We start from the raw sequence: 16,163 nt of genomic DNA, 5'->3' as shown, positions 1-16,163 counted from the left end.
TCAGATTCAAAGTTATTCCCTTTCTTACTCTGCCCTTTACCAGCTGTGTAACCTTAAGGAAGTTACTTCTCTGAGCCTCAGGTTCCAACTTTGCAAAATGGTATGCTCAATCCCAAAGAGCAACTCCCTGGATGCTGTAAGGGGAAATACGGTAGGTAGTGCTTGTAAAGGACCTGGAACTTCATTAGAGTTAGAGAGTGGGCACAGAAGGGTGATTTTTTAATTTTTTAAACAAAATGGAAAAAATGGAAAGCCCTGGAAAGCTTTAAATGACCTGCAGATGTCCCCTCTGAGGCATTCTTGACATCTCATAAGTGACTATTACGAGGGTCTGCTCCTTGCTGGGCCAGGTGGGAGTGCCTGGCTGTGGTCTCTCCTGATGATCTGTAAGCCAGGTCACTAATGGAGCTGAGGTCTGTAGTGGGGTCAAAGGAAGCACCAGAGTCCCAAAGAGAACCCCATGTGGACCAGGTGATTGCACATGACCTTGAACACTAGGACAGTGAGGGGAGACTCAGGAAGCTGGCTTTGCTGGGCGAGTCTTGTTGACTGAGGCTCATAACATGTGGCTGCTTCTCTCTCCTTTTTTCCTGCTGAAAAAAACTGTATGTCAAAAATAAGTTACTTTCTGGAAGAGGTTTTTAGAAAGGCAGGTTCCTATAGTGGTAGTGGTGTTAATGGTCACTTTGGTGGTAACATCCAGGGACCAAGAAGTTGGTGTTTGGGATAGGACTGCCTTGGTTCAAATCCCAGGCCTTCTAATTCCTAGCTCTGAAATTTGGGGCAAGTTTTGTTTTGTTTTGTTTTATTTTTTAAATATTTTATTCATTTATTCATGAGTCACACAGAGAGAGGCAGAGGCATAGGTAGAGGGAGAAGCCCTCTGTGGGACTCAGTCCCAGGACCACGGGATCACAACCTGAGCCAAAGCAGATGCTCAACCACTGAGCCACCCAGGCGCCCCTTGGAGCAGTTTTCTAACTGGTTCTCAGTTTTGTCATGCATAAAGTGTGGGTAGTGATGGTTTGTGTCCCATGCCCTTTGGGGATTTAATGAAATATCCGTGGAAATGCCTTGAGCGTAGTATGCAGCCTGTGGTAAGCCCTGAGTAAATGCTAGCCATTTACAGATGGAGAAATAGAGGCTCAGAGATTTTTAATGTTCCACCCTGGTGGTCACAGAGAAAGTGCCAGAACCAAGCTACACATCATCTTCTGATGCTGAGTCTTAGATTCCTAAGATTTGACCACACTTGGCTCCATTCATTCATTCATTCATTCATTCACTCACTCACTCACTCACTCACTTGGTATTCACTGAGTTTTCCTCAATTTCTTGAACATCACACCGCTTGGCTCTTTGAACAGACCGAAAGATACAGTGACAAATAAAATGGACACAAGCTTCCTGCCCCGGTGAGCTCAGGTGGTAGGAAGACAGAAGATAATGAAGTGAATGAGTAAGTAAAGAACTGCAGAGTTACCCAGGGGTGGGCCACAACCACACTGCAGCGAAACAGGGTGGTACGGTAGACAAGAGCTAGAGACAGGAGGGGGCCACTTCCCCCCAAATGTTCACAGAGGTGGCGTTCTGCTGTGGGAGGGGCCCCATGAAGTGCTAATGGCAAGAGCATGTCAGGCGGGGAAGAGGAAAGGCAAAGACCTCGAGGCCCCCGAGAGCTTGGCTTGGGTTTCAGAGGCTGTCGGAGCCGGTGCCTGCCAGGAAGCCCTGACATCGGGGCCATCCTTCTGTGCAGAGCGAACCTCGAGTCCCCTTTCCCTGACAGATGTTAAAGGTTCCCCGACACGGGGTATGACCTGCGGCCATCCCGGTCTTTCCCTGCTCCTGCAGAAATAAACGCGGAGCAGACCTCGCCCTTGTGGGAGAGAGGATGAGAGATGCTGTTCTGGCTTTGGGCGGGCAAGCCCCGTCCCAGCTCCGCACCCCTCTGCAGCCCCGGGCTCTTCACCGCTACCCCACTGTGAGGTCGGCAGCGGGGCCAGAGGATGCGAGCCGTCTTCAAAAGCGGGGGAGCTGTGGAGTCCCCGTGTCTGCTCCCGGGCTGTTCTGGGTGGCGGGGCTGCTGCTCGGGCCGCGGACTCGCCCGCGGGTCTCCACTGAGCCGTCGTGTCCTCGCTGTCCCCGCTCCCGGGTCCTCCTGCCCGCAGATCGAAGCTTAGAGCTGACCCCACACGTGGGCTTCCCCTTCGCTCTTTCCTCCCGGACACACGTTGCGGCGTCCCTGCGACATTGCCTGGGGCAGAGATCCTCGGCTCTGCTCGTGGGCGTGCGAGGCCCGAAATGTGCCTGCCACTCTCGCTGCCCTGGTCTCTGCTTCGTACGGCACACACGTAGCAGAGCAGGTGCCAGGGCAGGGCCGGGGCAGGCCGCGAGGAGACCTGCCCTGAACAGAGGCCTCCAGCCCCAGGACATGCCTGACTGTCCTGTGTCTCAGCAAATGGAGCCGGTAGACAGGGTAGAGGACGCAGTGGCCGTGCCACAGGGTGTCAGGAATTCAGGTGCCGTTTGGGAGAGTGTCACTCGCCGCCTTCCATTACGTGGGAAGAATCAGTGGCCTGACAGGCTGGGTGACTTGCCCAGGGTCACGCCGCAGGAAGCCGAGATTGAAGCTCGGACTTACCGCACAGATCCCGTTATCATCACAGGTGCTGCCGATCCGCACAGGACACGATGGGCAACTCAGTCTCTTTAAAGTATTGTTTATGAGACTGCGCAGCCTCAATATGACCTATAACATACCTGTCTTCCCCGTTTCTAATTCATATGTTGGGATTGGGCATTAATTTAATAAATACTCACTTAGTACCTACACGCCAGGCACTGTTCCACGTCTTGGCGGGTAAATATTAAATTGACCCAATCCTCATAACAACCCTAAGTGGGTGGGTGCGACTGTCATCTTCGTTTTACAGATGGGCAAATTGAGGAATATGGGAATTAAGTAAGTTGGCCAAGGTCACAAAGCTACCCGCCCCCCACTGGCCAAACTAGCAGAGCCACGATTCTGGATCCAGAATCCAGAATTTTAATTCCCACCCATGTATGTCTCTGTAGAGAAAGAATATCATCCACTGCCTGAAGTGAGCATACCTGGGGGCCACCAAGCTTGTTGACCCCTTTAGTTTACAGGTGGTGCCTGCAAAGGGCATGAGAGTGCTGCAGCAGATTCGGGAACACCACTGTTTCTGTTAGTCCTGTCTTTTCCTGCTCGCCTGAGCTGCCTTGGAAGTCCAGACACGTCTCTGGTCTAGAAGACCCAGCAGCAAGTTCATTATTCTCCCTTGAAGTCCGTTTGCTAACTTCCACCTTTGTTGTCTTTTATTCCTGGATTTATTATAATGGGCCAGATTAACCTGCGTTGCCTCATGGAGTCTCTGGGACAAAGAACCAAATGAACAGATCAGACGCTTTCTCTGGTCCTTGGGGAATCCTCAAGCCATCAGAGAGACATCATCTTATTTATAATAAATTCACTGTTCAAAAAGCTTTAAAAAAATCTTTTTTTTCCTATTAGGGGTATTGTTTCTATCTGTTGAGTCCATGAGTGTTTGACATTGGATGACTTTATAAAACATTCTACTAATTGGATTTATTAAAGCAAATAAATCAAACACTAATTGGAACGTGCCCTGCCATTATTTTTGCTTACTGAATTAGATATAATGGTGTGAAGGCCTTCTTATCATATTTGTGCACTTATTTAAACACCCCCCTGGCACACACTTCTGCAAATTCAATTAGATATTCAAAAAAGGAATTCAATTTATGCAAGGCTGGTTTACATTCATTCTAGGGGCAAGGCTGGTCTGCTCACAATTATAAGCCCTACTTAGATAGCACCTTGCTTTCAAAGCATTTGTCAGCATGAGGGTAGGATCTTGATGGTTTGGGGTTGCGCACTTTATTATTAGAATGTGGGTGTCCACAGAGCAGGGCTGGCTTTGTAGGTATGTGACCTGTGCTGTCACATGGAGCCTGGCCCTTGGAAGGGTTCCCATTCTTGGTTCTTGGCTCTGCTATGGCCATGTTGAAATTCTTAATTTTAAGCAGGGTGCTCTGTACTTTAGTTTTGTATTGAGCTTCATAAATGATGTAGGTGTATCTACCCTGGAGGTGGCCCTGGTTCTCAAAACCAAGTGAGGAAGAAGTCCTTGGTTTGAGGCTCCATCCTGTCCTTGACTGTGTGGTGTTAAGAATGTCATGCGCTCTGGCCTTGTTTTCTTCATCTGTGAGATGGGGGTGCTAATCCTTACCCGTAAAGAACAGGTGCTATGATGTAGGGGAAGGGCTTATTTAAATATGGGGAGCTATTGTGCTGTTCTCGGCCCTTAGCCCATGAATCCAGAATGTAGCTTCGGAGGACAGTGGGACAGAGGAAGGAAAAAATATTCTACATCTGGGACTGAAAGGTGTTTAAAATACATGACTTACAGATAACAAACCCTCAAATGTGACACATTGCCCTTTTCTGTGACTGTGTTAAAATTAGAAATTTTTATGGCATTAGAGTAAATGTTGGTGCAGTACAGCCTGCAGACTGGTTCTAGACCTTCCCTAGTTTTTATGTGGCCCACCAATGAGGAATGGTTTTTACATTCTTTGATGGTTAGACAAATCAAAATAAGAGTACTATTTTGTGACATCTGAAAATCATGATGTAGTTCAAAGTGCAATGTCAATAAATATTGAATTTCTTTATTGAATACAACTCCCCTCATTCTTTTTGTGTTGCTTATAGCTGCTTCTGTGCCACAGTGGTGTTGCTGTGTCATCATGACAGCAGCTGGGTGACTCACTGCCCTGAGCAGAATTCTAGGATGGCCTCCAAAATTCCCGGCCCCTGGCATGCGTGCCCTGCGTAATCCCCATTCCTTGGGAGGGACTGTGAGTAGGATGTACTTCATACTTCACTCCCATGATTTAGGTCATGTTAGTGATCAAGGTCAAGGAATTTTGCAGATGGAGCTAAGGTCCCAAATCAGTTGACTTAAGCTAATCAAAAAAGGATGGTGGTGAATAGACCTGGCTGAATCACATGAGATGAGCCCTTAGAAAGGGACTGTGCCCTGTCCAGAGAGAGGAGATTTGGGGCATGAGAGGGCTCGGGGGGAGGGGCTGTGAGGCCAGGAACTGTGGGCAGCTTCTCGGCCCATGGATGACACCCAGGCTGAGGACATGGACCTCAGTCCTGTAACCAGGAACCAACTTCTGCCCCATTCCATGTGAGCTCTAAACAGGATGTGAGCCCCAGAAAGAAATAATAGTTCCCTGACACCTGACTTCAGCCTTGTGAGGCCCTGAGAGGAGAAGCCAGCTGAGCCTTGTCTGTACTCCTGACCTGCAGAAACCATGAGCTAGTAAAAGGGTCCTGTTTTAAGCCTCTGATTTTGTGTTCATTTGTTGCATAGCTGTAGACGAGCAATATAACATCAAGGTGGAAATATATACTATTTGGCTTTTTTTTTTTTTTTTTTGGAAAGTATACCCAACTCTGAGTTAAAGTAATTAAAACCACTTAGGCCACACTGCCCTTTCCTCTGCCCCTCAGCTTTTAGTCCAGCCACACCTCCAGTCTATCTGAATAGCTCCCAAGTGTGAGCTTCCCACATATCTGGGGTGGCTCTGTGAGGCCCGGCCCCCACCTCATGTGCCTGCCTGCCTGAGACCCCACCTCCATTTCGTATTCTTTCCAGCACATGGTGGCCTCCACTGTGAGTTAGGAGAGGCCTGTCTCCATGCCTTGCCCTCCAAGTTGGTAGACCAGCATCCTGAGCCAAGGCAGTGATTGGGGCGGGGGGCGGGGGGGCGCAGACAGCATGCGGACTGGCTCCATGTTCTTCTCACAGGAATTAGAGAATTGCTGCACAGCCACCCGTTTCCCTCAGCCAGAAGTTCCTTTCAAGGCCAAGCTTGCCTTCCAAGTTCATTGTCATGACAACCTGGTATAATGGGTAAGAGTGTAGACTGAGCTCGTCTGGGTTCAAAGCCTCCTTTTGGCTCTTGTGATTTCTGTTATCTTCAGCCAGTTTTTTTAACCTTTTTAAGCCTTGGTTTCCTTATCTATATAATGGGGGATAACGATCAAATGTACTCATTGGGTGATTGGGATAATTAAATGAGCTAATATCGGTAAACACTTAGAATAGTGCCTGGCTATAGTTCAGCACCAGACATGGAGTGTTGGCTGTCATTAGCACTCAGATTTACTTGGGATTTGCTTCTTCCCTGTAGCTTTGTGTCTATATCTCTTTGATGGTACAACATGATTACCTGGCCCCACTGGCAATGTGCCCACTCCCCCTGCTAGAACGCTGAACAGACTCCTCTCTTCCTAGATCTGCTGCCAATACTCTCATTTTTCCTCTTGTGACTCGTTGGCCTGCACATGTCTCCCCTCACTCTTTACCTTGTTTGATGGTTGATGGTTTCTCCTGGGTTCATCCTTTGAATTCCCTTCACACTCTGGGTTCAGACTTGCCCTCAACCTTTAATTCAGTTTTAATGTCTTTAAAACTGAATGAGGTGAGCATCCCAATGAGTCTTTTGGGAGTCTCTCTCTCCTCTGTACTGGGCAATTGTAGGACCAGGGTAAATGCTCTTAAAAGGTCAAGTGTAAGGTGAGTTTCACATACCTCCAGGGGGTCTAAGGCCTACACTGGGTTGGAAGCTCAGTGGAAGACAAATGAGAATCGCCTGTGGGGTCTTAGCCTGTCTCCCCTGCAGGAGGGCAGGTCCATTTTAAATGTATTCAGCCAGGGGTACCTGGGTGGCTCAGTCAGTTAAGCGTCTGCCTTTGCCCCCTGGGGTTCTGGGATTGAGCCCCAAATAGAGTTCCCTGCTCAGCGGAGAGTCTGCTTCTCCCTCTCCCCACCCCCAGCTTGTGCTCACTCTAGCGCATGTGCTCTCTCTCTCAAATAAATAAAATCCTTAAAAAGTAAATGTATTCAGCCATTCATTGAACGGTAAAGTCAAGCATAGACTATGGGCTAGGTGCTGAGTGAAGAGATATGTGGCATGCCCCTGTTTCATGGAGCTTTGGGACTTGGAATTGGAGGGGCACAGTCCTGTAGACTCATTTCCTCCTTTTCCCAGATCCCCAGTGCTGGATGTACCCTCAGAACACCCTGAGAGGGGATATAGAATGGGCTACTAGATTTTGAGTTTTTATATACTTGCCAGGGGAATCGGGTATTAAGAGTTTCGTCCTTTTCATGGCATGTCACCTTGGTTGACTGTGCTCATGTTTGTCAGTTGAAGTTATGAGCTCTGCTGGAAGTGGTCCTGGCCATGTAGAGCAAGTGAAGGCAAATTTCTGCCTTTTAAAAAATCTTTTGTCTAGTTTTCTCTCTTGTGCCACCACTGGATGTTACAAGTGCAGCTTTTTTTTTCTTTTTCTGGAAGCAACAGGATGAAACTTGGAATCTGTGATCATACACAATGTTCTAAGAGGGGCAAGGTTCGAGCAATGGAGAAATACTTGGGCTTTGGTACCACTACAGCCCTAGACTAACAGCTCTACTACTTTGTGCAGGTTAGTTTTGTTCCCTACTAAATGGGTCCAATCAAACCGGTATGGTCTGTGGTGATGGTTATCATGTTCAGTGGCCACTAAAAGGAAATGTTAGTATTAAGGCTTTTTTGGGGGTCATTCTTCCTGAAATTCCTAGCTTGGCAAATCCCTTAGTATCTCTGAGGACAAGTTTTCATGTATAAAATGGAGAAAGCAATGCTTCTTTCTTAGAGGGTTAGTTGACAAACTACACAGCCTGTAGGTAAGATCTGGCCCACCACCTGTTTCTGTAAATAAAGTTTTATTGGAACACAACCATGTTACATTACAATACCAGAGTTGAGTCATTGTGACAGAGACTATATGGCTATAAAGTTGAAAATTTTTGCTGTTGTGATCCCTGTCTTAGAGAGTGGTTGTAGTTGGACTTAACCTCTATTCGTGTACACACATCTATAAATACATACTTACACAGCTCAAGTGCAGTGCCTGGCATATAGCAGAAGCCCAGGAAATCTTTAGTTCCTCTTCTGAACTTAATTCTGTTCAAGAAAATACAGGATCATATCTGAGAAATGCAGAGGCAGACACATTTATATTTTTATTGAATTCTATTCCTTTCTCATTTTCAAAAGAAGAGCTCATGTTTAAAAAAAAAATTCTGATTGGCACTATAAACTTTATTTATGCTTTAATGTATCTTAAAGTATGTATCCTGCACTATTTTTACTTCCCTTACAGATGCTGATATGCTATACATTACCAAACCCAAATGGATTTTCAGAATCCAATTTCCTTGCTACAGTTTTCCATTTCTCTGTTGACTTTTTATGCTTGACTCACATCAGAGCATCTGGGGCCTTTGCCACATTCTGACCTCAACCCATCCAGGGAAATAGCTCCTCGGTCTGGGTGCCGGGAGGTAGGGTTGGGTCCTTTGCCTGCAGCGGCACTGCCCTGTCCTCTCCTGGTTATGTGGGTCTTCTCCAAACCAGGACATGTGCTCTGGAGGCTGAGTCTGATTCTTGAGATAGGGGTAGGCTATGGGGTTTTTGTCCCCTCACCCCAAAATGATTGTAGTAGGGTTGACATTAGTTAAGTGGGTCTGTCTTTAAAGAATGTCTTTAAAACTGGATGTTTTAATTCAGTTTTAATGTCTTTAAAACTGAATGAGGTGAGCATCCCAATGAGAGTCTTTTGGGAGTCTCTCCAATCACTAGTCTTCCCTAAGTAGCCTGCCAGAACCAGCTGCAGAGATGGCCAGGAGGAGTCTTTTCCATCAGGCATTATGGACCTAAGGAATTGCACCAAGAGAGTAAACCTAATTTTTGAAAGAGTGAGAGGAACAGCAGTGAGACTTAAGATTATCAAGGGTTTGCATATTTCATGCCGCAAGTCCAGGGGCAACTGGTCTTCCTTTTCTCCTCCTCTTCTTCCTGGTTCTCAAGAGGCAGTCCCTGGCTGGTAGCATGGCTCTGCATGTCTGTAGCTCCTGAGAGTTCCCAGTTCTCTCTGAGTCTCTGGAATCCTGAACCTTTACTACGACAGGGTTCCCTAGTGATCCATCATACACACCAGAAACCAGGCCCAGAAAGGAGGAAGAGATGTGAGCTAGAGGGGCTGTACCCAGCTGCAGTGTGGGTTGCTGTCAGGATGTATCATCTTGAGCTCATAACCACTCTTTCTCAATCTGTTGGTTGAGAGGAAGAAAATTCAGGGAGGACTGCTTAAAAAATACTTCTAAAGTATATTTTCTCTCCCAAATAGCTTTTAAAACGTGTCTCTGGATCAAGCCAGACTACTCTAAATTGAATCCTCTTGGGTCCCAATGAGTGGCTCTCCCTCCGATGGTGTGGGTATTCCAGCAATTTGTTGAGAATGACTCTGAGAAACAGCCTCGTTTCACTGGCTGTGCACTCCTTGTGTGGATGTTGTCTCAGATACTGTTCACGATGGGGAACGGGACTTCTTTTACCTACAGAGAAGTTCGTGTGTGAGTTGTGCACCTGGAATGGTTATAAATTTTCCTGTGCAATTTGGCTTTTATTGTATGAACAAACACAGAGTGTCCAGGATCTGAATAGATTTTCCTTTTTCTAGTGGCCATTAGAAACTCAGAGCTGAATGCCTCACTCCTTTTTAGCAGCCAAACATGTAGGAAACTGCTTTTTTTTTCTTTCTGTGTTCTCATTGGTTATTTGCCATCTCGCCTAACCTGCTGGACTTCCTGCTTCTGTGTTCGTCAAGCCGTGGTGGATTTGCAAGTGGTAGTGCTAGAGCTGGTAGAGGGTAGATTAGGGATTTGTTAAACGGCATCTTTTGAATGGGATGTCTGAGCTTCAGCACAACCCCATGAAGGTGGTTTTTACATTTTTGCACCTTAAATGTATGTTTATGTTGTTCTTTCCGTGCACTCAGCCACCTATGCGAGCGTAAGAATTCTGTATGTTGATTCCATGCCCCCACACAGAACACACTTAAAAAACAAAAAAAACAAAACAGCAACAACTTTAAGTGTTTCTAGAATAAGCAAAGGAATGTGTTCTAATGGGAGAGGCCCAGGCATCCTGGAAGCTCTTTGCATGCCTGATCCTCTCTCATACCCTTGTAAGTGAAAGACTTGGTCCTTGGTTTTAGGGAACACATTCTCACTCTGATCTATTAGAAAGAGCCTGGGTTGTGCATTTAGGTCACCACAGAATTAATCTTGGCTCTAAAACTCCCTTCCATGTGAGCTGAGAAGACCACTTAACCCCTCAACGCATTAATTTCCTTGTACGTAGAATAGGGATGATAACCTACCTCAGTAAGCTGCAAACTTGAAGTGAAAGCAGATGAGATAAAGTACACAGTCAGTGTCTAGTATATTGCCTGGCCTGGAGCAGATGCTCTAGAGAGTGTGCTTCTTACATTTGTTAGGGTGCAAAATGTTCTCCTGGGGTCATAGTCCATCCCTAAGATGTCAGCAACATAAGACAAGTTGTTATTTTGCTCTTGGAAGGTTAATGCTGATATCACTGGTCAGGTGACTGGTTGGCTCACTTCCAGTGAGTGTCTCAGTGATCTAGACCTCTTTTTTCCTTTGATGCCCCCATCTTCACCTATAGGTTTGAAGTTCCTCACAGCAGAGGCAGTGAGGAGGATTGCTTGTAAGAGATCATTTTTATGGGCAGTTCATGTAACATGTATATGGTGGATATCAGTCTGTTATCTGTTTCTAGGGTTTACTGCTTGGTCTTTCCAGATGCAAGTGGCTTGATGACATAGTGCTGTTTTTTTTTTTTTTTTTTTTTTTTAAATGGAGAAGGTGATGGAGGAGGAAAGGAAAGGGAGAGAGAGGGCTTGATCATCTCATGACCCTGAGATCATGATCTGAGCTGAAATCAAGAGTTGGACACCTAACCAGCTGAACCACCTGTGTGCCCCATCTCTTGTGTGCACAAGAGAGAAGACCCAAACAGTGTGCCATACACGTAGCATGGTCTTGGCCACTCTTTTTCCTTCTTGTGCCCTGGAGACTGATCTCAGTTTAGGATGCTAAGTCAGATTTCCAGTGGACTAGGAGATGCTGCAGGTGCTCCTTGCATACCAGTTCCAGCACATCAGGATCTGTTGTCCATGGTGTTGGCATGATTCGTTTGTCTCTCTGGGCTGGGCTCCTGGCAGGTGATGGCATGGAGACATAGAGGGAGGGGAAGTTGGTTCTCCAAAAGAGCAACACATCTGCTGCCATCACTGTTTTTAAATTGTAAAGGTCTTGGGGCTTTCGTGCCCTCTTCTGGCTCGGGAAGTTGATAGAAGAAGATGTTTGGGAGGATCAGTTGGGATTTGTCAGGCCATGTGGGGAAGGAGCTTTCTCGGTAGAAGGGGTCAGTATGAGACCTGGAAGAGCTGGTTGAGTGAGGGGGAGTCTGTGCCCGTGGGTGCTGAAGCCGAGCTTTGTCTGTGTCAGGTGTCCCCTTAGGATTATTGGTTCCTTCGCTTTACAGATGTTGAAGCCCCACTATGTGCCAGAGCTGTCTAGTGGTAATTGCTTGATTGGTTCCCTCCTTGTCATTCTTCTCTGCTGTTTCTGGGGTGAGGGAACCTTTCCTTGCATCTCCTGGGCCTCCCATCCTTGCCCGTTGACACATGTCCATGCACACTGGTCATCGCCCTTCTTCCCTCAGTTCCCTCAGGTACTGGCGGCACATGGCTGCCATGTGAGGCCAGCTCCCCCTGAGCAGCTGGGTGTGGAGGGGGACGTTACAGCACAGGACAGGGAACTGTTTCCGGGAAGTGTGGGAGGGCTTCCTGGGCTCCAGGCTGCTAGTCTCCTCTAACCCGCCCCAAAGGCAGCCTTTCTGGCGTGATGCTGAAATGCCTGTAGGTTTATTCATTTCCTTGTTTACCGTTGGTCTGTCTTGCTGAAGACTGATAGCAGCTGCTTCTGTAAACTGCTGGGCCTCAGACTCTGTTGGATCTGCACTAACTGCTTGGTTAAACAGGTGTTGAATTGGCACATTTGGGTGGCTCAGTCCTTTGAGTGTCTGACTCTTGATTTCTGCTGAGGTCATGATCTCGGGGTCAAGATGTTGAGCTCTATGTCAAGCTCCGAGCTCAGTGGGGAGAATGCTTGAGACCCTCCCCTCCCCTCTCTGCCCTTCCCCTTGCTTGCACTCACTCTCTCAAATAAATGAATCTTTAAAAAACAACACTTGGTGAATCAAAGGATGAATAAATGAAATTAGATATTTTAGTTCCTACCAAGGTATCATCCAGTTTCTATCACAGGAAATTTCTGACTGGCTGTCATCTTCTGTAGGTTTCTGCTTTTCATTGTTTCTTGGGTCCCTCTGTCTCCTTTCCTTTTTAACCAAGGTATTCACATAATGTACATCAAATTCCTGCTTTTTAATGCAAAGTTATTTAATAGTCTTTACTCAAGCCCAAAGTCCTACAATAGCAAAGTAGGCCCAGCCCTTCCTTAGCGCAGCTGAGACTCCAGATTGGGGTGGTAAGGGCCAACTCTTCCAGGTTCTTATTCACAGCAAGAAAGGAAAGTGGGGAAAGCCTTGGCGTGATAGGGTTTTTTAGTGGTGGTGTGACTGTCTTCCGTATTATATGGGTCAACAGATCTTCCACCCCACTAAGCAGAGAACATTCCAGGCCTGGGGTACAGAGAAAGGCTTGACCTTGGCAGCTAGTGGAGACGATGGTGTGATGTTGGAGGAGGCTGTAGATACAGGCTGGGGCTAGTGAGGGATGGCTTCTGTAGGTGGATCAGAACCACATGGACATGGGTGATCGGGAAGCAGGAGTGTATAAGGGAGGGAGATGGTGGTGTGATGAGACCTGAGCATCAAGGAGATATGGGGGGCAGTGGCAAAGCTAGACTAGGTGTGAAACTGGGTCTGGAAGACCAGTCAGGAGGCTGCTGTGGAATACTGGCCTGTGCCACCTCTGTGTCCCAGCAGCTTACCTTGGATACCCTTCCACGGAGATGCTGGATCCTCCTGAGCCCTGATCAGTCCTCCTTCAAGATGTCTCGGCCCCTGTTTCTCCAGATAGGCCAGCATTTGCTCCTTGGAGCCCTGGTTCTGTACCCTGCATCTTTGTCAGTGTCACTTGGAGGGGATCTACAGCATATGGCATATATGCCTAGTAAATCCTCATCAGAACTGAATTGATACAACTTGTGTAAAATGGTGGCTGACTTTTAAACACCGTGAAAATCAACTTTACTATTTTCCAGGGGCACGACTGTCTGATTCCTCACAAATTTGATCTTTATGCCATGAAATATGAATTTTCACAAACCACTTTTGTAGGGAAGGGGATGGATGTGGAGAATTTATTCTGTGCCAGTTGCTTTCTATGTGATTCCGTTGAATTCTTATGGTGTTTCTGTCTGTGGTTCGTGCCACAGGTGAGGACCCTGAGATGCAGGTGAGGAAGCAGCTGGCTGCAGCTGGCCCGATTGGCCCGGATTGGCCTGGATTGGCCCCGCTGAGATCCGTGGCTGGTCTGTCTGGGCTCTGGAGCCGGTGCTCTCTCTGCTGCCTCCTGCATCTCTCCCTGTGGCAGGAAGTGATCACAGAGGCATGCCCTGGCATTCATTTTTCCTACTTAGAATGAAACGTTGCTGTTTACTTTCTCAGGAAGGAAGATTGAAATCAATGAAACTAGCCTTATTAACTTTTTTAAATAAGGGGGCCTACAGATGCCAGCACCTTTCCTGAGAGCACCAAAGCAAATATAAAAATCCAATTTGCTTGCCTTTTTTTTCCTTCTTAATCTTCTCCAGAGTTTAACATTAGAAGCTGTAAATGAAGAGCTGATGAGACAGGGGTAACGAGCCAAGCCTCAGATGCAACAATGTATTTACCCGTATCTCTTTTGTCTGCAGGTGGCTGTTCCTTTGACGAGCACTATAGCAACTGTGGCTATAGCGTGGCCCTCGGGACCAATGGGTTTACCTGGGAGCAGATTAACACGTGGGAGAAACCAATGCTGGACCCAGCAGTGCCCACAGGTACATGATCCCCTGCACTTGAGGCTGTGATGAGGATGACCCCCCCCCCTTTGGGATGACTTGTGGGGACAGACTTTCTTACGGATTGAGCTGTCTGAGAGGGCAGTAGACAGTTTCATTGGTAGTAAGTTCCTCATCCCTAGAGGTATTCAAACCAAGGCTGAGTGAATTCTTAAGGTATGTAGTAGAAATCACTTGTCACCTGGACTCAGGAACCTTTAACATTTCTTATAGCTTTAAGGGTCTAGATTTAGCTACAGGTTAGGGCATCCCTGGGTTTTGCTTGAGAACCTGAGAGTAGTTGGGTTTTGTGGGAAAGAAATTCTGAAGGATGAGGTCATTCCTTTTCTTCCAGGACACATAGACATAACTTTTATATATCTAGGGAAACTGACACAGTCAGAATATTACTCATAGAGTTAATGTCCTGACACCCTGAATGCCCATCTTATCCTTTTTTTTTAAATTTTTATTTATTTATGATAGTCACAGAGAGAGAAAGAGAGAGAGGCAGAGACATAGGCAAAGGGAGAAGCAGGCTCCATGCACCGGGAGCCTGACGTGGGATTCGATCCCGGGTCTCCAGGATCGCGCCCTGGGCCAAAGGCAGGCGCCAAACCGCTGCGCCACCCAGGGATCCCCTGCCCAGCTTATCCTTAACCGGTGGGGCTAAAGGGCTACTATACTTTCTTGATGAATAGCTGCTTATCCAGGCATATGAGAGTGACACCTGATTTATTCTAGGGGAGGCCCCCCGGAAGAGGAGCACTCAGAATACATTTAGGGTGGGGTATGCCTAGGTGTGTTGAATTGTGAAAAGGCTTTTCTGGGGACATACGACAGGAAGAGTTATAACTATGGGAACATTAGGATCACCTCTTTGGATATGTGATCTCAAGTACAGGAGTAAAGACATTTTTGGTTGTTGGAGAGGGAACATCGTGCCTGTGGTTCCTCCCCACTCAAGGGCTCCCTCTAACCTACATATTATCTTGTCTTTTTTTTTTTTTTTTTTTTTTCACCAGCACCTTCTGGTACTCTTCTGCACTCTGGCCACTAAATATGGGAGATCTTAGGCTTGTTCTATACTGTCTCCATGTGTATTAGGTTCTCCAGAGAAACAGAATCAATGGGATATATATACAGAGATACATTTAAAAGGAGATTTAGTACAGGAATTGGCTCACACTGTATGGAGGCTGAGAAGTCCCATGATCTGTTGTGTGCAAGCTGGAAAACCAGTGGTGGGATCCAGGGCTGATGTTATAAACTCTGATCTGAGTTTGAAATCTCAAGAACCAGGAACACTGATATTTGAGGGCAGGAGAAGATGGATGCCTGTAACTCAAGTAGAGAGGATGAATTCACTCTTCCTTTTTGTTCTGTTTGAGCCCACAAGTGGATGATGCCTCCTACCTTGGGGAGGGCTGTCTGCCTTACTCAGTTTGCCAATTTAAATGCTAATCTATTCTGGAAATAGCCTCATAGATACTCCCAGAAATAATGTTTAGCAGCTCTTTGGACATCTCATAGCCCAGGCAAGTTGACACACAAAATTAACCATCACATTATGGATGGCCTCCACCACTCCTATGCCTTCAGTTGCCATCAGACATCTTGTATGAACTCTAGACCTACACCACCGACTGCCCAATTGGCAGGTCTTTTTGGCATCCTCTGGGGATGTTTACCAGGATGCCACTAAGCTGGAGACAGGAAGTGGTGCTCCAAGATGTCCAGGTAAGGGTGTAGCCTGTGTGGCCTCAGTGACTGTGAATTCGGCTCCAGAGCAGGAGGCTACTGGATGATTCTATGTACTTCCAATCAAAGGTGTAAATTGTCGTTTAAGTTTTTTGTGAGTGTAGACACCAGCCCTAGATAAAATAAATCTGTGCTATGGTACAAAATTGAGCTTTGCAGATCTGGTAGGAACTTACTTGGCACGAGCAAAGTCACCAACAACTACGTGTTCCCCTTCTTAAGGTACCTGTGGAACAACCTGTATGCCTGTTGCCCCATCATCATTTTAAACATTTCTGAGTTTACTTTCAGGAGTGTCTTGGTTTAGTCGATAGAATCATTCATTCCATTAGGGATCCAAAGAGTCCAGTGCACTTT

General features: G+C 46.8%; 1 protein-coding gene across 13 annotated transcripts in view; it reads left to right on the top strand.

Annotated features, from left to right (window-relative positions):
• The window catches only part of PTPRT (protein tyrosine phosphatase receptor type T), a 1,037,422-nt gene that overhangs the window by 246,871 nt on the left and 774,388 nt on the right, over positions 1-16,163 (top strand). For all 13 annotated transcript variants that reach the window (XM_077873195.1, XM_077873196.1, XM_077873193.1 and 10 more), the window contains exon 2: positions 13,920-14,045. In XM_077873195.1, coding sequence (XP_077729321.1) covers positions 13,920-14,045 — 126 coding nt within the window. The remainder of the gene's footprint in view (positions 1-13,919; positions 14,046-16,163) is intronic.

The sequence above is a fragment of the Canis aureus genome, chromosome 26 (assembly GCF_053574225.1).
Source record: "Canis aureus isolate CA01 chromosome 26, VMU_Caureus_v.1.0, whole genome shotgun sequence".
Taxonomy (NCBI): Eukaryota; Metazoa; Chordata; class Mammalia; order Carnivora; family Canidae; genus Canis; species Canis aureus.
This window is presented reverse-complemented; position numbering and strand designations above follow the sequence as displayed.